Here is a 23,527-nt window from a genome sequence, read left to right as displayed (position 1 = left end):
GTGTTGCAAGCATGAGGTTTCCTCTCCACTCTGGTGGCTACAGACAACTGGGGCCCTGCCTGGCTCCTCCCACCATTGAGGCCCCTCTGGGAGTCTCCCTTCATCAGAAGCCCACACTAGTCTGGTCACCCTCCCATGGCCCAGCTCATGTCCTCTTCTTATAAGGATCCCAGTCGTATTGGACTAGGGCCCACACTACTAATTGCATTTTAACTTAATCACCTCTCTAAAGACCCTATCTCCAAATGCAGTCATATTCTGTGGTACTGGGGGGTTAGGGCTTCAGTGTATAAATCGGACAAGCAGCGGGTGGGTGGGGAGCAGGCAAAAGTTAGCCCATTCATAGTGCTATTCTAGGATTCTGATAGAGCAAACCATCTTTTTTTGTGGAAGGACTCTGATTTTCCTATCTTACTTATGCCATAGCATACAAACCGGACAGTTTTATGTGAATGTTAGCTAATTTATTTAACTGGATTCTGCGATTAGATATTTAATAAACTTCTTGTGGCTAAATACATGTTTGTAATTATTTCTTCTATATAAGTTTTTATAATTCACATTAGCTATAATGTGATCGATGAATTAAGGAAAATTATTTGCATTATAAGGATTACTATTGGTTACAACTCAATTACTTAATAAGAATCAACAGCAAGCATGTAGTGGTGGGGGAACTGTTGAACAATTTTAATGAACCAAGAGGGTACTGAGTGCTGGTAAGAGTCCCCTTTTTGATCTGGGTGCTGGTGATATGGGTATGTCTATTTGGTAAAAATGTGTCGAGCTATCTGCTTATAATATGTGCATGTTTCTTTGCTTTTTTTGTTTTTGTTTTTGAGATGGATTCTCACTCTGTTGCTCAGGCTGTAGTGTCGTGGTGCGATCTCGGCTCATTGCAACCTCTGTCTCTCAGGTTCAAGCGATTCTCCTTCCTCAGTCTCTTGAGTAGCTGTAATTACAGGTGTGTGCCACCACACCTGGCTAATTTTTGTATTTTTAGTAGAGATGGGATTTCACCATGTAGGTCAGGCTGGTCTCAAACTCCTAATGTCATGATCCACCTGCCTTGTCCTCCCAAAGTGCTGGGATTACAGACGTGAGCCACCATGCCCAGCAATATGTGCATGCTTCTATATGGATGTTATACTTCAGTGAAAAGTAAAAAAAAAAAGGGAACCCGTTGAATGGCCTCATAGAAACACAGTGCCTTGGAGTACTGGTTGCTGCATTAGTGTTGGATTTTTTACAGCAGTTATGAATTATGTGCTGTGTGGCAATTTATTTCAATGGTCTGGTGGTTTTCAACTCCAGCTACACATTAGAATCATCTAGAGATGTGTTTTTTGAAACACTGCTGTCTGGCCCTGCTGCAGATCAGCTAAATCAGAATCCCTGGGGGTGGAGCACCACATCAGTATTTGTACAAAGCCTCCCAGCAGTTCTAATGTGCAGCCATGTTGGAGCACATCTGGCCCAGAAATGGAGTTATTTTGATCACCTGTATTCTTTTCAGATTTTATCTGTGATTTCAGATTCTTTGGTAATTTAGGTCAATTGCTTTATTTTGCAACAATAAAAATGCACATACAGTTAAGATATACTTTATTATCAAAATTCCTGTAAGAAAAACAAATCACTTTTTACTGTGTATGTGAAACTTGTAGTATCTACCCACCTCCTTTTTCAAAATATATAAATCATCGAAACAACTCCTTCATTTAATTAGGCAATTTTTGTAAGTTTGGAAATGTGATTATTAGGTTGTAGTAGAATGCAGAGTACTTCTTTAGTATGCATTCTTGGGAGTAAACTTGTCGGTTCAAATGAAAGGTTTATCTTACAGCTTCTGGCATAGTTAAGTTGCTTGCTGAAATTCCCACTGGTAACATAAGGTAAAGCTGATTCCCTTTCTTCCCTTTTTTTTTTTCGAGTTGAAATCTTGCTGTGTCACCCAGGCTGCAGTACAGTGGCATGATCACTGCAGCCTCAAACTCCTGGGCTCAAGTGGTCCTTCCACTGCAGCCTCCCGAGGAGCTGGGACTACAGGCATGCACCAATATGCCAAGCTCATTTTTAAATTTTTTGTAGAGATGGGTCTCACTATGTTGCCCAGGCTGCTCACCTTTTTTTTTTTTTTTTTCAGGAAAAATATGTATATTACAAAAATTACAATTGTATATAAAATATTCTTTTTTTTTTTTGAGATGGAGTTTCGCTCTTGTTACCAGGCTGGAGTGCAATGGCGCGATCTTGGCTCACCGCAACCTCCGCCTCCTGGGTTCAGGCAATTCTCCTGCCTCAGCCTCCCGAGTAGCTGGGATTACAGGCACGTGCCACCATGCCCAGCTAATTTTTTTGTATTTTTTAGTAGAGACAGGGTTTCACCATGTTGACCAGGATGGTCTCGATCTCTTGACCTCGTGATCCGCCCGCCTCGGCCTCCCAAAGTGCTGGGATTACAGGCATGAGCCACTGTGCCTGGCCGTATATAAAATATTAAAGAGAAAAAACCACCTGAAATCCTGCCATCTAGGTAATCATCCTTAACATGTTGGTGACTGCCACCCCCCTGTCGGGTTATATACAGATTTATATGATATAAATGACAGTGGTGAGTTGGTCTCTTGACTATCTACCCTCTATGCCTTCTGAGCCATGGGAGTCAGGAGAGTGGCTTGAGCCTGGTACAAGAGTATTGTTGATTGTTAAAGAACTGGGGGTATAATCATTTCAGAAGATATACATATATACCTTATTTTACAGGCATGCATACATACATATACAATTTATTTATATACACACATATCATTTTTTTCTTATAGATTAGATAGAGTGGTCTTTGAGAATAAATGAAATTGGGCTATACTTCAAATGTTTTAGAAGAAAAGCAGCCCTGGCCTGTTTCTCTTTGCTCCCCACAGCTATCTCCAGTTCAGGCTCACCCCTCGCTAGAACCAAGCAGAGAAGAAAAGAATTGACTTCACGGGCCCCTGAGGTTGTGGAATTTCAAGACACAGGAAGGGACTAGGGGTCTGGAGTCCTCCTCAGTGGATGTTTCTGGCATGTAACTCACATGGAATGTAAATGTCTAAAACATCTAAAATCAAATTCATCTACCCATATGGATTTAGTCCAGGTCTTGGTCCATAACATTTCTTGGGCTCCTAAATGGCGGCTTATAGTCACATTTGACCCTGCTTTGTCCCCAGGCAGAATCTGGCCACTGTGCCGTGACAGATCCCACCTCAGAAATCTCTCTCCCCTCTGACTGCCCCTCTCCAGGCCACATTCTTTTGGGTCAGGCCTCAGCCTCCCTCCTCTGTGCCACCCTCAGAGTCACCTTCTAAACCTGATCTCATCCTGCTTCAAAAACTCCTTTATTCCCTGGGGTCCTCAGGATCAAGTTGAAGCCCCAGCTCAACAGTCAAGGCCCTTTGGCATCTGGGGTCATTTATGTCTTCATTGCTTCTCTCATTGCCTTCTGTTCTCCGTAGCCCTGAAACACACCATCGGCTCTGCCAACATGCCAGGTTCTCTCAAGCATCTGTGTTTTTAGAGGGTGAGTCCTTTGACTCAGAATGCCCTTTCTTACCTGGAGGAGTCATCCTGATCTCTCAGGACCTAGTTCAAATGTCACTGTCTGGGAACATTTCCCTTAACTCCCCTATACCTGCTATGGCCGGTCATGGAATGTGGGGGTTAGGGGCAGAAGGGTCATTTGATTGGGGCCACACCTTCTCAAATCTGGACTTCTGAGGTTATCAGAATGGTGTGTGTGTACACATACACACACAGGGATAATACACTGACTGCATTGAAAAGCAAGAAGATTCATCATTGGCCTTTAAATATGTCTCATTACTCCATCACACTGGCCACACTACATCATAAACTTGTAGTTATTTTAAAGTAATAAACTGACTCCATGATGACCGACACAACCATATTGGATTGTATTTTTTTAACCAACAGTCATTAGTTTGCTAAATGCATATATTTGAAACATCCCCCAATTTTTGTATCTTTTTCTTGGCATTGTTTTGGCTTTTTTTTTTTTTCCGATGGAGTCTTGCTCTGTCATCCAGGCTGGAGTGCAGTGGTGCAATCACAGCTCATTGCAGCCTGAAATTCCTGGGCTCAAGTGATCCTTTTGCCTCATCCTCCTGAGTAGTTGGGACTTACAGGTATGCACCACCATGCCCGGCTAATTAAAAATAATTTTTTGCAGACATAGGGTTTCACTTTATTGCCCAGGCTGGTCTTGAAATTCTGGCTTCAAATGATCCTCCTACCTTGGCCTCCCAAAGTGCTGGGATTACAGATGGGAATTACCATGCCTGAAATGTTTTATTTAAAAAAATTTTTTTAAAGGAGAGGAGGGGAGGTCTGTGTAACTTCCCAGCTGGTCTCTCCTACAGAAGTCAAGATACATCTGTAATGATGCTTACTGGGTTTAGTTGCATCAGAACCAGATTCCCCAGCAGGTTGAGCTGCGTGGGGTTCAAGAGGAAAGAGCTTTGCTTTCTCCCCTCGCTGCCTTCCAACATGTCCTGTGGTCTCTTCCTTCCCTACTGCTTAACTACATTTCATGCAGAGCCACAGATTTTCACTTACTTTCAGTTAGGAAAACAGCTTTATTTAGGGAGTAGTAAAAAGGCCAATCTAGCATACACCAAAACCTCAATCTCAACCCCGCTCCATGAATCTCCTCTCCCAGCTCAGGCTTACTAGTGATTTGAGGATATTGTGGGGATGGAAAGAGGGCCTGGTTCATTCTTCCTCCCAGTTGATCTTCTGCTCCTTCTCTCTCCCTAGCTTGGGTCTCCAGAGCTAGGAAGGGGAGACGGAATTCGAGGGACAGCAGCAGTGTCTTGTGGGGTTGGTGCTCTAGTAATCCCCATGGCAGGTCCATCCTCAAAGGTTCTTTTGTGGAAGTTCTGGAGCTGGCTCCAGCTCTATACGGTGCACCAGGCTGAGACATCCTCTCTCAGACCTCCAGTAGAATAGTTTGGTGGGCATGGGGCTAGGGAATGGGTGCTGCTGACTGGTCAGGGACACAATCATAGTAGGGTAGGGTGGAAAATGGTCCTACCCTACTATGCACTGAGATCCCTTCTGAATGGGGCCACAGGACTGGTTGAGAGGTTGAGTCTTGAGACTCAGGTCTGAGTGGAGTCATTCAGTCCATCAGAAATGCAAAAGCCTGAAAAGGCATCTCAAAAGGCCAATCTAAGGTTCTGCAATAGTGATGTTATTTACAGGAATAATTGGGGAACTTACAAATCTTGTGACCTCCAGACCAGCGGCTGGTAATTGTTCAACTACATCTACATGTTAGCAGAATTCAGGCTCCTCTTATAATCTTAAACTTGGGGGCTTTTATTAGTTTTATGAAGGCATTTAGTTTTGGAAAAGGCTAACATTATTTAAACTATAAACTAAATTTCTCCCAAGTTAGCTTGGCCCACAGCCAGGCATGACCAAGGGCCATTTGGTGGTAAAAGGCAAGATGGAGTTGGTCAAGTTGGATCTCTCTCACTGTCATAATGTTCTCACTGTTATAATTTTTGCAAAGCCAGTTTCAAGGAGTTCAACCTGGGTCTCACTGGACTAAAATCAAGGTGTCAGTGGTGTTGCTTCTGGAGGCACTAGGGGAGAACACATCTTCTGGCCCTTCCAGCTTCAAGAGCCTTCACTCCTTGATAGTGAGCCCTCCACCAGGCCCTTCTCTGAAGCCAGCAGTGTTGGATTTCTCCAGCCATTCTTATGTTGTCACATTCCCCCTCTGTGACAACAGCCAGGAATGGTTCTCCAATGTGATTAGATTGGGTCCACCTGAAAAATCCCAGATAATCCATCTTAAAGTCCTTATTCTTGAATCACAGCTGCAAAGTCTCTTTTTTCACATAAGGTGATATCGTCACAGGTTTCAGGGATTAGCACATGGACATCTTTGTGGAGAGGGACAGTATTTTTCTGTCTACCATAACCCATTGCTTCCACAAATTCTCCTGCAAATTTCTAGTCTTCTTTTATGCAGGCTAGAGGAGGACAATGGGGTGAACCCGATAGGACAGGCTCTCCCATGTTTCAGTGAATTCTTCAGGGGCTTGTCTGCAGCTCTCTTTGGAAAATGGGGCACTTACTGTTTGTCACCTTCAGCCTTAAGGCTTTTAAACCAGCATTCCAAACATCCAGAAGTCACATTCCATGCATGAGCTACACATGTGTTTCTTTCCCACTCCAGGATATGAGATCCTTAAGGGCAGGGTCTGTTTCTCATAGTGCCTACAGCTAGTGAGCCTTCTGGAAAAGTTTGTTGTTTTAGGACAGAAGAGAGGGAAAAAAGGTTATCTAACTGATTGCTTAAAGGAATTAAGGATATATGACACTTGTCAAAACCTGCTGAGTAAAGTATATTTATTTAAAAGACTAGGTGGACTTTACACAAACATTAGGCCACATTAACTTGCCAAGAAGGGAGAGGGACTTCTGACCCTCCTGGATTGATGACCTGATCCTTGTTACTTAAATTAACATGCCAAGTGTGGGGCAACGCCTGATGGAATTCCAGCCACCCTTTGCAGAGAAGGTTTTCTGCACAGCACAGATCAGTTTGCTAGGGACATACTCTTGGGCTCCTGGTGTGGCCTACAGCATTAAATCCCATTTCTCCTCTTAAACACCAGCAAAGTTTATGGCAGGTAGATTGTTTTCAGTGCTGCCTTCAGGGGTCCTGGGAAGGTTGGAAACCCTTTACATACTGTTAACTTGCAATGGAATTGGGCATCAGTGCATTAAGAAAAACTTACTTTCACCCTTCTATTGTCAGATTTGGACACACTCCAGTTACAGAGTCATTTAAACAACTCTGACTGCTCCCTCTCATTTATGTTTGGCCCCCAGGCAACCTGAAATTCCTCCTGTGAATTCTAAATGAAGCTCATGGAGGATGAGAAGTATGGGCTGGGGGCCAGATGGGGATGGAGTCAGCCTTTCACATTCTGCCTTCTTTACTTGAAATGCTATGAATTCTGGAAATTTAGTCACACCCAGGTTTAAAACACAGTGAAGGCTGGGCACGGTGGCTCACCTGTAATCCCAGCACTTTGGGAGGCCAAGGCGGGCGGGTCACTTGAGGTCAGGCGTTTGAGACCAGCCTGGCCAACATGGTGAAAACCCCATCTCTACTAAAATACAAAAATTAGCCAGGTGTGGTGGTGGGCACCTGAATCCTAGTGATTTGGGAGACTGAGACAGGAGAATCGCTCGAACCTAGGAGGCAGAGGTTGCAGTGAGCCAAGATCGCACCACTGCACTCCAGTCTGGGCAACGGAGTGAGACTACATCTTAAAACAAAAACAAAAACAAAACAAAACAAAACAAAACACACAGAGAAAATTTCAAAATAATTCTGTGTGTGTGTGTGTGTGTGTGTGTGTGTGTTTATGCTGTTTTTCCTTTTTATTTAGTGTAGTAGGTTGAACAATGGCTCCCATAGATATCAGACCCTAATCTCTGGAACCTTACATGTTATCTTATATGGTTAAAAAAAAATGACTTTGATTAGGCTAAGGATTTTGAGATGGGGAGATGATTGCCCTAGGTTTTCAGGGTGAGCTCTAAATGCAGTCACATGTATTCTTTCAAGAGGGAGGGAGAGGGAGATTTGGCTACCACAGAAGAGGAGGCAATGTGACCACGAGGCAGAGACTGGAATGACATGGCCACAAGCCAAGATGCCAGGAGCCCTCAGAAGCAGGAAGAGGCAAGGAATGGACTCCCACTGCAGTCTGCAAAAGAAGCTCATTCCTGCCATCATTTCAATTTCAGCCCAGAAACACTGATTTTGAACATCTGGCCTGCAGAATTGTCAGAGAGTAAATCTCTGTGTTGTAAGGCATCAAATTTGTGGTAATTTGTGTCAGCAGCCTTAGTAAAGGAATGTATATAGCTGAGAACTGATCACACACATCGTTCATTCATTCAACAAATACTTACCCTAGGGCAGGTACATTAGAACCAGGGTGTAGGCAGGAGAAGGCTGGGGATGCTCACAGTCCACATTCCATCATCATTGGCAAAATGTTCCAAAAGTGTGCATTTTTCTGCAAAGAAATTTTACAGTTTGCATCAGACTCTAAAGGGTCCATGCCCTCTGAAAATGGAGACCCCATGATGTAAATATCAGTGGTCAAAGTTGCTTAATTGGCTAAGTGACTCCCTGGTGTGAAACCTTGAGGACACTTGGAAAGAGAAGAAAATTAGTGGCATGATGTAAAAGGGTATTCTCTATCTCTCTTTGTATAGACAAAGAGATAGTAATTTAAATATGAAATCATATAGTTTGCATCTTAGAGATCATTTATTTATACAAGTATACACTGAGCACTTGCTATATGCTGTCTGCTACTCTAAGGCACTGGGGATAGATGGGGGAACAAAAAAGACCAAAAAGTCCTGCCCTCCTGAAGTAGACATTCTAATTAAGGGCACAGACAAAAAACAAATCAATATATGATAATTCAGGTGGCACTGAGTGGGGACAAAGGGGATAGAAGCTGGTGGTCGGCCTTGGGGGCATGCTCTCTGCAGAATTGTCAAAGGAGGCTCCCTGCAAAGGTGACATGTGAGCAGAACCCTGAGGGAGGCGAGGGAATTAGCCATGAAGATCTGCCTGGAAGAGAGTTCCAGAGAGAAGGAAAAGCTCGTGTGAAGGCCTAGAGAGAAGAGCTTGGTTGCCTGGGGGACAGCAAGCAGGCCAATTGATTAAAACTAGTTGCTGGTTTAGTTTAGCTGGTAAATAGACTAGCAAATAAACAGAAGGAAACAGTTCCAACTGATGAGAATATTTGGCTGGGCATGGTGGCTCATACCAGTAATCCCAACATTTTGGGAGGCTGAGACAAAAGGATCCCTTGAGGCCAGGAGTTCAAGACCAGCCTGGGCAACATAGCAAGAACCTGTCTCTATAAAAAATTAAAAAAGTAGCCAGGCATAGTGGCATGCACCTGTAGTCCCAGCTACTTAGAGGTTGAAGCAAGAGGATCGCTTGAGCCCAGGAATTTGAGGCTGCAGTGAGCCACGATCTCCCCTGTACTCCAGCCTGGGTAACAGAGTGACACCTTGTCTCTAAAAAATAAATTAAAATTAAGATGGATGTTTTTTCTGGTGAAATTAGGTATCAGTGACACTCATTAGAGGGTGAATTGTCACCCAGAGGAAGAAAGGGAAGTTCTATTGAATTATTTAGAATTTTTCTTAGGGAAAGAAGACACACACACACACACACACAGAGATTGTTAACAGGCAAAGTGAACTAAAACGAACCAGAATCCAAACTGGGACTTGGACTTGTGGGCAGTTGTGAAGCAATAATGAATAGGCCCCAATGAAAGAGACGGGACAGGGTTGTTGGGTGTTTTGTTGGATACTTTTGTTTTGTTTTCAGTATTTTGTAACTGAGCCTCCAGAGCACGTTTCCAACTTCCCTATTAAACAGCAATACATAGATAATAAGCAACTGCTCGTGTTGGAGAGTTTCAGATAGACACAGGCCTTTGAAGCTTAGCTGGGGAATGTGACATAGAACAAAGGCCTCAGTCTGGCAAGTCGGCCTTTGGAAGAACAATTCTAATGATCCAGAGAAGAGTGTGAAAAACATTGATCCCTTGAGGGCCAGGACCAGCAGAAATGAGATTTCCAGGGCCCTGGTCCCTGAAATGCTGTTAGGATGCCGTGCCCAGCAATTTGAAGGTAATAAAACTCTGATTCAATTCCACAAATGGAGACAACTGAGAGTCAGTAAAGGGTGGTTATTGAGAGCTTTGTGCTGGGAGGCAGAACAGACCTGGGCCGAGAGTGAATGAATCTTCCTACCTTAGTGTCTGTGGTGGGACGGGGAGTGTTCCCCTAAAAATTCACATCCACCCAGAGTCTCAGAAGGTGACCCTACTGGGAAACAGAGACCTTACAGATGTGATTGGTTAAGATGAGGCCACATTGAATCAGGGTGGGCCCTAAATCCGATGACTACTGTCTTTATCCGAGAAAAAAGAGGAGAGGGAGATTCAGATACGGAGACTTAGACAGGGAGAGGGACGTGACACGGCTGAGGTGGAGACTGGAGGAGGCAGCCACGAGCCACGGAGTGCCAAGGATTGATAACAACCACCAGAAGCTTCCAAGAGGCAAGGAAGGACCCTCCCTTCAGCCTTCCAAGGGAGTAAGGCCCTGCCAACACCTGGATTTTGGACTTCCAGCCTCCAGACTGTGGAAGAAAATATTTCTGTTGTTTTACGCCAGCAGATGTGTAGCATTTTGCTCTGGCAACCCCGGGAAACTAATACAAGATCTTCATTTATCAGTCGTGGAAGAGAAGCTGACACCTATGCCCACCCTGTACCCAGCAAGATGCTTAGAATCATCTGTAGGGGCAGCTCAACTCTGTGTTGGTCCTTAGTTCATGGAGCATGGTGGCACTGATTGACAGGCATGGGCACATGGTGCAGGGCTCAGCCCATGGTGGGTACTTGGGAAACAGTAGCCAAAAAGCCCACAACAGCAATGTGGCTAATTTAGCTGGCTCATCTGGAGTCCAGCAGGCCTCCATTCTGGTGGGAAACTCTGACAATAAACAAATAAATTATACAGCTATGATGTGGGATAAAGTAGTGATCAGTGCTTTGAAGGAAAAGTAACCAGCATAAGGAGATAGAGAGAGATGGAGAGCAGGGACTCCATGCTGTTTTTTTAAATTGCGTTTTAGGCTTTGGGGTACATGTGAAGAACATGCAAGATTGTTGCATAGGTACACACATGGCAGTGTGATTTGCTGCCTTCCTCCCCATCACTTATATCTGGCATTTCTCCCCATGCTCTCTCTCACCAACTCCCCACCCCCTGCTGTCCCTCCCCTATTTCCCCCCAACAGACCCCATGTGTGATGTCCCCTCCCTGTGTCCATGTGTTCTCATTGTTCAACACCCGCCTATGAGTGAGAACATGTGGTGTTTGGTTTTCTGTTCTTGTGTGAGTTTCCTGAGAATTATGGTTTCCAGGTTCATTCATGTCCCTACAAAGGACATGAACTCATTGTTTTTGATGGCTGCATAATATTCCATGGTGTATACGTGCCACATTTTCCCTGTCCAGTCTATCATCGATGGGCATTTGGGTTGGTTCCAGGTCTTTGCTATTGTAAACAGTGCTGCAATGAACATTTGTGTGCATGTGTCCTTATAGTAGAATGATTTATAATCCTTTGGATATATACCCAGTAATGGGATTGCTGGGTCAAATGGAATTTCTATTTCTAGGTCCTTGAGGAATCACCACACTGCCTTCCACAATGATTGAACTAATTTATACTCCCACCGGTGTAAAAGTGTTCCTATTTCTCCACATCCTCTCCAGCATCTGTTGTCTCCAGATTTTTTAATGATTGCCATTCTAACTGGCATGAGATGGTATCTCAATGTAGTTTGGATTTGCATTTCTCTAATGACTAGTGATGATGAGCATGTTTTCATATGTTTTTTGGCCTCATGTATGTCTTCTTTTGTAAAGTGTCTGTTCATATCCTTTGCCCACTTTTGAATGGGCTTGTTTTATCCTTGTAAATCTGTTTTAGTTCTTTGTAGCTTCTGGATATCAGTTCTTTGTCAGATGGGTAGACTGCAAAATTTTTTTCCCATTCTGTTGATTGCCAATTCACTCTAAAGACTGTTTCTTTTGCTGTGCAGAAGCTATGGAGTTTGATTAGGCCCCATTTGTCTATTTTGGCTTTTGTTGCCAATGCTTTTGGTGTTTTAGTCATGAAGTCCTTGCCTACGCCTATGTCCTGAATGGTTTTGCCTAGATTTTCTTCTAGGGTTTTTATGGTGTTAGGTCTTATGTTTAAGTCTTTAATCCATCTGGAGTTAATTTTAGTGTAAGGTGTCAGGAAGGGGTACAGTTTCTGCTTTCTGCACATGGCTAGCCAGTTTTCCCAACATCATGTATTAAACAGGGACTCCTTTCCCCATTGCTTGTTTTTGTCAGGTCTGTCAAAGATCAGATCATTGTAGATATGTTGTGTTGCCTCTGAGGTCTCTGTTCTGTTCCATTGGTCTAAATCTCTGTTTTGGTACCAGTACCATGCTGTTTTGATTACTGTAGCCTTGTAGTACAGTTTGAACTCCAGTAGTGTGATGCCTCCTGCTTTGTTCTTTTTGCTTAGAATTGACTTGGCTATGCGGGCTCTCTTTTGGTTCCATATGAAGTTTAAGGTGGTTTTTCCAGTTCCGTGAAGAAGGTCATTGGTAGTTTGATGGGGATAGTGTTGAATCTGTAAATTACTTTGGGCAGTATGGCCATTTTAATGATATTGATTCTTCCTAACCATGAATATAGAATGTTTCTCCATGTGTTTGTGTCCTCTCTTATTTCATTGAGCGGTGGTTTGTAGTTCTCCTTGAAGAGGTCCTTTACGTTCCTTGTTAGTTCTATTTCTAGGTATTTTATTCTCTTTGTAGCAACTGGGAATGGCAGTTCGTTCTTGATTTGGCTCTCTTTCAGTCTGTTAGTGGTGTATAGGAATGCTTGTAATTTTTGCACATTGATTTTGTATCCTGAGACTTTGCTGAAGTTGCTTATTAGTTTCAGGAGATTTTGGGCTGAGACGATGGGGTCCTCTAGATACACAATAATGTCATCTGCAAATAGAGACAATGTGACTTCCTCCTTTCCTGTTTGAATACCCTTTATTTCTTTTTCTTGCCTGATTGCTCTGGCTAGAACTTCCAGTACTATATTGAATAGGAGTGGTGAGAGAGGGCATCCTTGTCTAGTGCCAGATTTCAACAGGATGCTTCCAGTTTTTGCCCATTCAGTATGATATTGGCTGTTGGTTTGTCATAAATAGCTTTTATTATTTTGAGATACATTCCATCAATACCTAGTTTATTGAGTGTTTAGCATAAAGGACTGTTGAATTTTGTCAAAGGCCTTCTCTGCATCAATTGAGATAATCATGTGGTTTTTGTCTTTGGTTCTGTTTATGTGGTGAATTACGTTTATAGACTTGCGTATGTTGAACCAGCCTTGCTTCCCCAGAATGAAGTCTATTTGATCATGGTGGATAAGCTTTTTGATGTGCTGTTGCAATTGGTTTGCCAGTATTTTATTGAAGATTTTTATATCTATCTTCATCATGGATATTGGCCTAAAGTTTTCTTTTCTTGCTGAGTCTCTGCCACATTTTGGTATCAAGATGATGTTGGTCTCATAAAATGATTTGGGAAGGATTCCCTCTTTTTGGATTGTTTGGAATAGTTTCAGAAGGAATAGTACCAGCTCTTTGTATGTCTGGTGGAATTCGGCTGTGAACCCATCTGGACCTGGGCTTTTTTTTGGGTAGTAGGCTCTTAATTGCTGCCTCAACTTCAGACCTTGTTATAGGTCTATTCAGGGTTTCGACTTCTTCCTGGTTTAGGCTTGGGAGGATGAAAGTGTCCAGGAATTTATCAATTTCTTCCAGGTTTATTAGTTTATGTGCATAGAGTTGTTTGTAGTAATCTCTGATGATGGTTTGTACTTCCGTAGAATCTTTGGCGATATCCCCTTTATTGTTTTTAATTGCATCTATTTGATTATTCTCTCTTTTCTTTTTTATTAATCTGGGTAGCAGTCTGTCTATTTTGTTGATCTTTTTGAAAAACCAGCTCCTGGATTTATTGATTTTTTTAAAGGGTTCTTTGTGTCTCTATCTCCTTCAGTTCTTCTCTGATCTTAGTTATTTCTTATCTTCTGCTAGGTTTTGAGTTTTTTTTATCTTTCTTCTCTAGCTCTTTCAATTTTGATGATAGGGTGTCGATTTTAGATCTCTCCTCGCTTCTTATATGGGTATTTATTGCTATATATTTTCCCCTAGAGACTGCTTTAAATGTGTCCCAGAGATTCTGGTATGTTGTGTCTTCATTCTTGTTGGTTTTTAAGAACATCTTTATTTCTGCCTGCATTTCATTGTTTATTCAGTCAACATTCAAGAGCCAGTTGTTCAGTTTCCATGAAGCTGTGTGGTTCTGAGTTAGTTTCTCAATTCTGAGTTCTAACTTGATTTTACTGTGGTCTGAGAGACTGTGTGTTATGATTTCCATTCTTTTGAATTAGCTGAGGAGTGATTTATTTCTAATTATGTGGTCAATTTTAGAGTAGGTGTGATGTGGTGCTGAGAAGAATGTATATTCTGTGGATTTGAAGTGGAGAGTTCTATAAACGTCTATTAGGTTTGCTTGGCCCAGGTCTGAGTTCAAGTCCTGGATATCCTTGTTAATTTTCTATCTTGTTTATGTGTCTAATATTAACAATGGGGTGTTAAAGTGTCCCAGTATTATTGTGTGGGAGTCTAAGTCTCTTAGTAAGTCATTAAGAACTTGCCTTATGTATCTGGGTGCTCCCATATTGGGTGTGTATATATTTAGGATTGTTGGCTCTTCTTGTTGCATTGATCCTTTTTACCATTATGTAATGCCCTCCTTTCTCTCTTTTGATCTTTGTTGGTTTAAAGTCTATTTTACTGGAGATGAGAATTGCAACTCCTGCTTTTTTTTTGCTCTCCATTTGATTGGTAAATCTTCCTCTATCCCTTTAGTTTGAGCATTTGTGTATCCTTGCATGTGAGATGGGTTTCCTGGATACAGCACACCAATGGGTTTTGGCTTTTTATCCAATTTGCCAGTCTGTGTCTTTTGTTTTGGGCATTTAGCCCATTTACATTTAGGGTTAATATTGTTATGTGTGAATTTGATCCTGCCATTTTGATGCTAGCTGGCTGTTTTTCCTGTTAGTTGATGTGGTTTCTTCATTGGGTTGATGCTCTTTACCATTTGGTATGTTTCTGGAGTGGTTGGTACTAGTTGTTTCTTTCTATGTTTAGTGCCTCTTTCAGGAGCTCTTGTAAAGCAGGCCTGGTGGTGATGAAATCTCTGAGTACTTGCTTGTTCACAAAAGATTTTATTTTTCCTTTGCGTATGAAGCTTAGTTTGACTGAATATGAAATTCTGGGCTGCAAGTTCTTTTCTTTAAGGGTGTTGGATATTGGCCCCCACTCTCTTCTGGCTTGTAGGGTTTCTGCTGAGAGATCTGCTGTGAGTCTGATGGGCTTCCCTTTGTGGGTAACCCAACCTTTCTCTCTCGCTGCCCTTAGCATTTTCTCCTTCATTTCAGCCCTGGTGAATCTGACGATTATGTGCCTTGGGGTTGTTCTTCTTGAGGAATATCTTTGTGGTGTTCTCCGTATTTCCTGGACTTGAATATTGGCCTGCCTTGCTAGGTTGGGGAAGTTTTCCTGGATAATATCTTGTCCCAGCTTGGATTCATTCTCTTTGTCACATTCAGGTACACCTATCAAACGTAGATTAGGTCTTTTCATATAGTCCCATATTTCTTGGAGACTTTGTTCATTCCTTTTTACCTTTTTTTCTCTAATCTTGCCTTCTCATTTTATTTCATTGAGTTGATCTTTGATCTCTGATATCCTTTCTTCTGCTTGGTCAGTTCGGCTGTTGAAACTTGTGTATGCTTCGCGAAGTTCTCATTTTGTGTTTTTCAGCTCCATCAATTTACTTGTATTCCTCTCTAAGTTGTTTATTCTCATTAACATTTTGTCAAATCTTTTTTCAAGGTTCTTAGTTTCTTTGCATTGGGTTAGAACATGTTCTTTTAGCTCACAGAAGTTTCTTATCACTCACCTTCTGAAGCCTGATTCTGTCAATTCATCACATTCATTTTCCATCTAGCCTTGTTCCCTTGCTGGTTAGGAGTTGTGATCCCTTGTAGGAGAAGAGGCATTCTGGTTTTGGGTGTTTTCATCCTTTTTGTGCAGGTTTCTTCCCATCTTTGTGGATTTATCCACCTGTTGTCTTTGTAGTTGTTGACTTTCAGATTGGGTCTCCAGTGGACGTCCAGTTTGTTGATGATTAAGTTACTTCTTTCTCTTTCTTAGTTTTCCTTCGAACAGTCTGGCCCCTCTGCTATAGGACTGCTGAGGTCCACTCCAGGCCCTGCTGGCCTGGGGATCACCTGCAGAGACTGCAGAACAGTAAGGGTTATTGCCAGTTTCTTCTTCTGCTATCTTTTTCCCAGAAGGATACCCACCAGACGTCAGTCTGAGCTCTCCTTTATGAGGTAACTCTTTGGATATACAGGGGTCAGGGAGCTGCTTGAGGAAACAGTCGGTTCTTTATAGGAGCTCAAGTGCTGAGCTGTGAGCTCCACTGTTCATTTAGAGCTGCTGGGCAGGTACGTTTAAGTCTGCTGCAGTAGAACTTATAAACCCCTTTTGTTATTTTCCCCCAGGTGCTCTGTCCCAGGGAGTTAGGGCTTTATTTATGAGTTTCTGTTGTGCTGCTGCCTTTTTTCGGATCTGCCCTGCCCAGTGAGAAGGCAGGCTAGTCATTGTCTGCCTGCAGAGGCTTTGCTGAGCTGCTGTGGGCTCTGCCTAGCTGCTGTGTGAACTTCCCTGTAGTCCTCTTTATACGGGTTTAGTTAGAACTGCTTTGGCAATGGTGGCCCACCTCTATAATGGTGGACTTTCTCTGTAATGGCAGGCTGCCTCAGCAACAGCAAACTACCTCCGTAGTGGTGGACTGTCTTGGTAATGGTGGACGTTCCTCCCCCACAGAACTGGACCGTCCCGAGTTCAGCTGTGCTTTCTGTGAAACTCTCAGTCCAGAGCATTTCCAATTGCTGATTTTTTGTGGGGGTGGGACCAGCCAAGCCTGATCACCTGGCTCTCTGCCTCAGAACCTTTTTTTTTTTTTTTTTTCAGTTGCATGGTCAACTCTGTCTCCCAGGTGTTCCAGTCGCCTGTTGAAAAGGTGCTGGGATCTGTGTGATTTCCCATGCGGCAAACCACTGCACCAGCTGAAACAGCCAGGCTGGGATTCATGCCACTTTTTTGCCCGGGAATCTCCTGGCCTGGCTCCCTGTTTCAGTCCCCTTTTTAATCAGTTAAATGGGCAACTCTGTCTGCCAGGAGCTCCAATCGCCAGCTAAAATGGTGCCCAAACCTGTGTATTTTGTATGAAGAACCACCACAGCAGGGCGCTGGCAAAACAACTGTGCTGGTGAAAACAGTTGCACTGGCCAAACAGCCATGCCAGCCAAAACAGCCGCACCAGCCAAACCAGCCACAATGGCGACCCATGGGGCTCCTCTGCCTGGGAATCTCCTGGTCTGTGGGCAATAAAAATCCGTCTGGAAATGCAGTGTCCACTCACCCTCCATGCTTTCACTGGGAGCTACAATCCGGAGCTGCTCCTAATTGGCCATCTTGGATCCCTCCTCCATGCTGTTTTTAAATGGGGTGGTTGAGAAGGTGACATCTGAACAAGGGCCTGAACACCAAGTGGGTGGCCCACAGTAAGACCTCCATAAATGTTTGCTACTGTCATTCACATCATTACTTTGTTCATTCTTTTGAAACAGGCAGACGTGATATAGAAAATGTGCAGGCCAGGCATGGTGGCTCATGCCTGTAATCCCAGCACTTTGGGAGGCCGAAGAGGGCAGATTACCTGAGGTCAGGAGTTCGAGACCAGCCTGGCCAACATGGTGAAACCCCATCTCTATTAAAAATAAAAAAATTAGCTGGGCATGGTGGTGGGCGCCTATAGTTCCAGCTACTTGGGAAGCTGAGACAGGAGAATCTCTTGAACCTGGGAGGCAGAGGTTGTAATGAGCTGAGATCATGCCATTGCACTCAAGCCTGGGCTATAAGAGAAAAACTTTGTCTCAAAGAAAAGAAGATGTGGTTCAAACCCGGCCGCTGTGAATAAACAATGTGGCCTTTCCTGAGTCTCCTGGAAACAGAGGGTGGTGATCAAAAGTAAGATGAAGAGCCATCCCAGTTTGCCCAGGAGGAGAGACTTTTGGGGCCAGAGAGAGGCAGCCCCAGGCTCAACATTTGCAGTGGGCTGCCCTGGTGCTGTTATCCTAGCAAGCACTAAGAGGGGTAGGCAGATGGCCCATGTGGATAACTGCCCCCCACACTGCCCCAGAAACACAAGTGCCCAAGAGATACTCTTTTAGTCTGCTCGGAGTGGAGGCCTGTGTAGGGGAAGAGAAGTATTTGCCGCTACATGCCTGCTGTGTCTGTTTTCTGACCCCAGACCAGCAGAGGCTACTGCAGAACTTGGAGGGCTCTCTGTTTTGTTTTGGGAAACAGCCCCTCAGAAGGAAGCAGGAAATGGAAGACCACCATTGCCAGCACCCTGTGTCATCCTCTTTCTGCTCAGTTGTACCCTTGTCATCCCTGGAGAGCATCCCAGATGGCTGATGCTGGGAAAGTTACCAGACATCTCAGAGCCTCAGGTTACTCATCTGCAAAAAGAGATAATGATACCCATCTGACATGGTTTGGCTGTGTCCCCACCCAAATCTCATCTTGAATTGTAGCTCCCATAATTCCCACATGTCATGGGAAGGACCTGGTGGGAGGTAATTGAATCATGGGGACAGGTCTTTCCCATGCTGTTTTCATGATAATGAATAAGTCTCACAAGATCTGATGGTTTTATAAACAGGAGTTCCCCTACACATGCTCTCTTGCCTGCCACCATGTAAGATGTCTCTTCGCTCTTCCTTCATCTTCTGCCATGATTGTGAGGGCTCCCCAGACATGTGGAACTGTGACTCCATTAAATCTCTATCCTTTATATGTTACCCAGTCTCTGGCATGCCTTTATTAGCAGCATAAGAATAGACTAATACACCATCTGTTTTGGTCTGGGGTGGCTTAGATAAAATAAATCATTCACATAACAAATGTATATTTTTTTCAGACAGAGTCTTGCTCTGTCACCCAAGCTGGAGTGCAGTAGCATGATCTCAGCTCACTGCAAACTCTGCCTCCTGGGTTCAAGTGATTTGCCTGCCTTGGCCTCCCGAGTAGCTGAGATTATAGGCACCCACCACCACACCCGGCTAATTTTTGTATTTTTAGTAGGGATGCTGTTTCACCATGTTGGCCAAGCTGGTCTTGATCTCCTGACCTCAGGTGATCCACACTCCTTAGCTTTTAAATTGCAAGGATTACAGGTGTGAGCCATCACACTTGGCCCAATCATTCTTCTTTTCTAATATGTCCATTCAATGCTAGAAATTTACCTGCAAGCACTGCTTTTGCTGTATCCCATAAATTTTGGCAAATTGTACTTTCAATTTTATTTAGTTAAAAATATCCTAAATTTTTTGAGATATCTTCTTTGACCCCTCTGTTATTTAGAAGTGTTATATTTAATTTCCATGTCTTTTAGGACTTTCCACTTATCTCTCTTACTGATTTCTAGTTTAATTCCATTGTGACCTGACAGCAGACAACATTGTATAGTCTCTATTTTTTTTTTAATTGTTAAAGTGCATTTTTACACTTTAAAGTGCATGGCCCTGAATATGAACTACCTTGGTGAATGTTCCATATGATCTTGAGATGAATGTGTATTCTGCTGTTGTCAGATGAAGTAGTCTATAGATGTTCATCATATCTAGTTGATTGATGGTATTGTTGAGGTCAGTTATGTCCTTACTGATTTTCTGCCTACTGGATCTGTGCATTTCTGATAGAGCGGTGAAGTCTGAAACTGTAATAGTGGATTCATCTGTTTTCAATGATTCTTGTAGTTCTCAGTTTTTGCCCCATATATTTTAATGTTCTATTGTTAGGCACACACACATTAAGGAATGGTATGTCTTCTTGGAGAATTGACACCTTTATTGTTACTAATGCTCTTCTCTGTCCCTGACAACGTTCCTTGCTTTGAAGTCTGAGCTGTCTGAAATTAATGGAGCTACTTCTGCTTTCTTTTGATTAGTTTTACCATGGTATATCTTTCTTGATCCATTTACTTTTCATCTTTATGTGTCTTTATGGGTTTTCTGTAGATAACACATAGTTGGGTCGTTTATGTTTGTTTGTTTGTTTAGACAGGGTCTCTCTCTGTTATCAGGCTAGAGTGCAGTGGTGTGATCATGGCTCAGTGCAGCCTTGACCTCCCGGGCTCAGGTGATCCTCCACCTCAGCCACCATGCCCAGCTAATTTTTTTGTATTTTTCATAGAAATAGGGTCTCTCCATGTTGCCTAGGCTGGTCTTGAACTCCTGGACTCAAGCTATCCTCCTGCCTTGGACTCTCAAAGTAGGGTTATGATTTTTGATCCACTCTGACAATCTCTGTCTTTTCATTGCAGCAGTTACACCATTGACATTTGAAGTGATTATTGATGGAGGCAGATTGATATCTACCATATTTGTTACTGGTTTTTATTTGTTGCTCTTATACGTTGTTTTGTTTTTGCCTTCCACTCTTTGTCTGCCTTTTGTGGTTTAACTCAGCATTTTCTATCATTTCATTTTTTTCTCTTTTCATAGCATATGAATTCTACTTAATTTTCTTTTACTTTTTTAGAGTGTTTGCCCCAGAGTTTGCAGTATACATTTACAAGAAATACAAGCCCACTTTCAAATAATACTATGCCATTATATTTAATATGTGTGTAATATGTAACATTGTATAGGAGAAGAAAGTAGAGTGACATATTAAATCACTGTATATTGATATAGTGTTATTTGAAAATGGGCCTGGTTATTGTAAAATGTATACTGCAAACTCTAGGGCAATCACTATAAAAAGTAAAAGAAAAATAAGTAGAATAATAACACTATGCCATTTCACTATACCACCAGTTGTGTGATTACCTTAAAATAACAAAATAGGCCAGGCACAGTGGCTCACACCTATAATGCCAACACTTTCAGAGGCCGTAGCAGCAGGCTCAATTGACACCAGGAGTTTGAGACACGCCTGGACAACATAGTGAGACCCTGTCTCTACAGAAAAATAAAGTAAAATTAGCTGGGCATGGTGATACGCACCTATAGTCCTAGCTACTCAGGAGGCTGAGGCTGGAGCATAAGCTTGAGTCCAGGAGTTTGAGGCTGCAGTGAGCTATAATTACATCATTACACTCCAGCCTGAGTAACAGAGCAATACCCTGACCCTAAAAAAATTTGTTTAAAGAATCCTAATTCCTCCCTTCCACTTCCTATATCATTGTTTTTGTTCATTTTACTTACATATAAATATACATAAACACTCATATTACATAAGATATGAACACAAGCATACCTAACAAAAGACATTGTTGCTATTATTTTGAACAAACTATTATCTATTAGATAAATTAAGAATAAGAAAAATAAAACTTTTTATATTACCTTCACATATTCTTTATTTGATGCTCTTCTTTTCTTTAATATGGCTCTGAATTCTGACCTGTATTATTTTCCCTATCTCTGTAGAACTTCTTTCAACATTTCTTGTAAGGCAGGTCTACTAGCAACAAATTTCCTTAGTTTTCGTCTGTCTGAGAAAGTCTTTATTTCTCCTTTACTTTTGAGGGTTAATGTCAAGGTTACAGAATTCTAGGTTGGTGCATTTTTTTCTTTAAACACTTAATATGTCACTTCACTTTCTTCTTGCTTGCACGCTTGAGGAGGAGGTAGAATATAATTCTCATCTTTACTCCTCTGCAGGTAAAGTGTTTTCCCTCTGTCTTCTTTCAGGTTTTTTCTTTATTTTAATTTTCTGTAGTTGGAAAATTATGTGCCTAGGTTTAGAGTTTTGTTTTATTTGGGCATTTATCCTGCATTGTGTTATCTGAGATTCTTGAATCTGTGGTTACCATTATGTATATGTTAGACCTTTTGTTGTTTTCCCACAGGTTTTGAATAGTCTAAGATTTTCTTTGTTTTCTATTGTTGTTGTGTTTTTGTTTCTCTTTATCTGTTCTCTTTGTTTCTCAGTCCTGGAAATTTCTTTTTCTTTTGTTTTTGTTTTTGTTTTAAGGTAGAGTCTTGCTCTGTCTCCAGGCTGGAGAGCAGTGGCACAATCTAGTCTCACTGCAACCTCCACCTCCCGGGTTCAAGCAATTCTCCTGCCTCAGCCTCCCGAGTGGTTAGGACTACAAGTGTGCACCACCACACCCAGCTAATTTTTTTGTATTTTTAGTATAGACAGGATTTCACCCATATTGGCCAGGATGGTCTCCATCTCTTGACCTTGTGATCCATCCGCTTCAGCCTCCCAAAGTGTTGGGCTTACAGGCATGAGCCATCACACCCAGCTGGAGATTTCTAACGATATATTCTCAAGCTCAGAAATTCCTTCTTCAGTCATGTGCAGTCTACTAATAAGCTCATCAAAACACTAGTGTTTTAGATCTCTAGCATTTCTTTTTTATTGTTTCTTAGGATTCTCATCTCTCTGTTTACACTGTCTATCTGTTTTTGCACACTACTTTTGCTTTAGAACCCTTGGCATATTAATCATAATTTTTTAAAATCCTCTGCCTGATAGTTCCAATATCTCTACTATGTCTGGTTCTGACTTGCTCTGTCTCTTCAAACTGTTTTTTATCATTTAGCATGCTTTGGAATTTTTTCATGATCACTAGATACAATGTCCTCAGCACTGGTTCCCATGGAGGTTTTTGCTGTGGTATGTTGTGATTCTCTGTATCCACCTGTCTGTCTCTCCAGTTCTGGGGACAGCAGTGTGCCCTGAGCTCTCATTTCTGCCACAGATCTAAGAGTTCTTGATTTTCCAGTTTCTTTAGCTTTTTACTTGTTTGGATGGAGTGGAAAGTTCTAAGTGTTCTACGTTCAATACTGGAAAACAATTCTTTTTTGCTTATTTTTTAAGCTTTGAATAAACAGAATCACATTGTTTTTCTTTTTTTTTGAAATTTGCTTTCTTCACTTAACATCAGGGTTGAGATCCATACATGTGTCTGAGGTTACTTTATTTTCACAACAGCATTATATTACACTTTGTGACTAAAGCACAATTTAGGTATCCATTCTTCCATTCTTGGTAAGTTGGGTTGAATGTGACTCCTGGTGCACATATGCAAGGGTTTTACTGGGTTTAGGGTATATGCATCTTTGCCTTTAAAAATCATGCCAGGGCTGGGCGTGGTGGCTCACACTTGTAATCCCAAGACTTTGGGAGGCCAAGGCAGGCGGATAACCTGAGGTCATGAGTTCAAGACCAGCCTGGTCAGCATGGCAAAAAAACATCTCTACTAAAAATACAAAAATTGGCCAGGCATGATGGCAAGCACTTGTAATCCCAGCTCCTCAGGAGGCTGAGGCATAAGAATCACTTGAACACGGGAGGTGGAGGTTGTTGTGAGCTGAGATCGTACCACTGCACTCTAGCCTGGGGAACAGAACAAGACTAGGCCTCAACAACAATAACAACAAGCCAAACCGTTTTCCCAAAACAACCATTTATATTCCCATTAGCAGCATGTAAAAGTCCCCTGGCTCTATATCTTTGCCAACAGCTGGTATTGCCAGATACTGAAAAAATATTCACTTGGGACAAGGTGGGGATGAAATAGTAAGTAGCTCTTTGTCTTATGCCATTTTTTCAAATGTTTATTGGTCATCGTTTAGTCTTCTAGGTAAGACCATACAAAGC

The 23,527-nt window shown here is 42.4% G+C and overlaps 1 protein-coding gene and 1 long non-coding RNA gene across 6 annotated transcripts in view; one reads left to right on the top strand and one right to left on the bottom strand.

Annotated features, from left to right (window-relative positions):
• Positions 1-23,527, top strand: part of LOC144577454 (uncharacterized) — a 74,858-nt gene that overhangs the window by 24,813 nt on the left and 26,518 nt on the right. The gene's annotated exons all lie outside the window — the stretch shown is intronic.
• LOC103795876 (uncharacterized) overlaps positions 1-23,527 on the bottom strand; it is a 44,754-nt gene that overhangs the window by 17,608 nt on the left and 3,619 nt on the right. For 2 of the 5 annotated variants that reach the window (XR_001914064.4, XM_078335587.1), the window contains exons 2-3: positions 8,005-8,111; positions 4,623-5,838 (exon numbers count right to left, since the gene is read on the bottom strand). Coding sequence is in view for 2 of the 5 variants with exons in the window: in XM_078335587.1 (XP_078191713.1) it covers positions 8,020-8,111 (92 nt within the window). In the remaining 3 variants the exon portion in view is untranslated. Of the gene's footprint in view, positions 1-4,622; positions 6,310-8,004; positions 8,112-23,527 lie in introns of those variants that run through there. The other 3 variants (XR_013521458.1, XM_078335589.1, XR_013521459.1) reach the window with 2 other exon arrangements.

The sequence above is a fragment of the Callithrix jacchus genome, chromosome 8, assembly GCF_049354715.1.
Source record: "Callithrix jacchus isolate 240 chromosome 8, calJac240_pri, whole genome shotgun sequence".
Taxonomy (NCBI): domain Eukaryota; kingdom Metazoa; phylum Chordata; class Mammalia; order Primates; family Cebidae; genus Callithrix; species Callithrix jacchus.
Note: the sequence above shows the minus strand (reverse complement) of the source record. Positions and strands in the feature narration are given on the sequence as shown.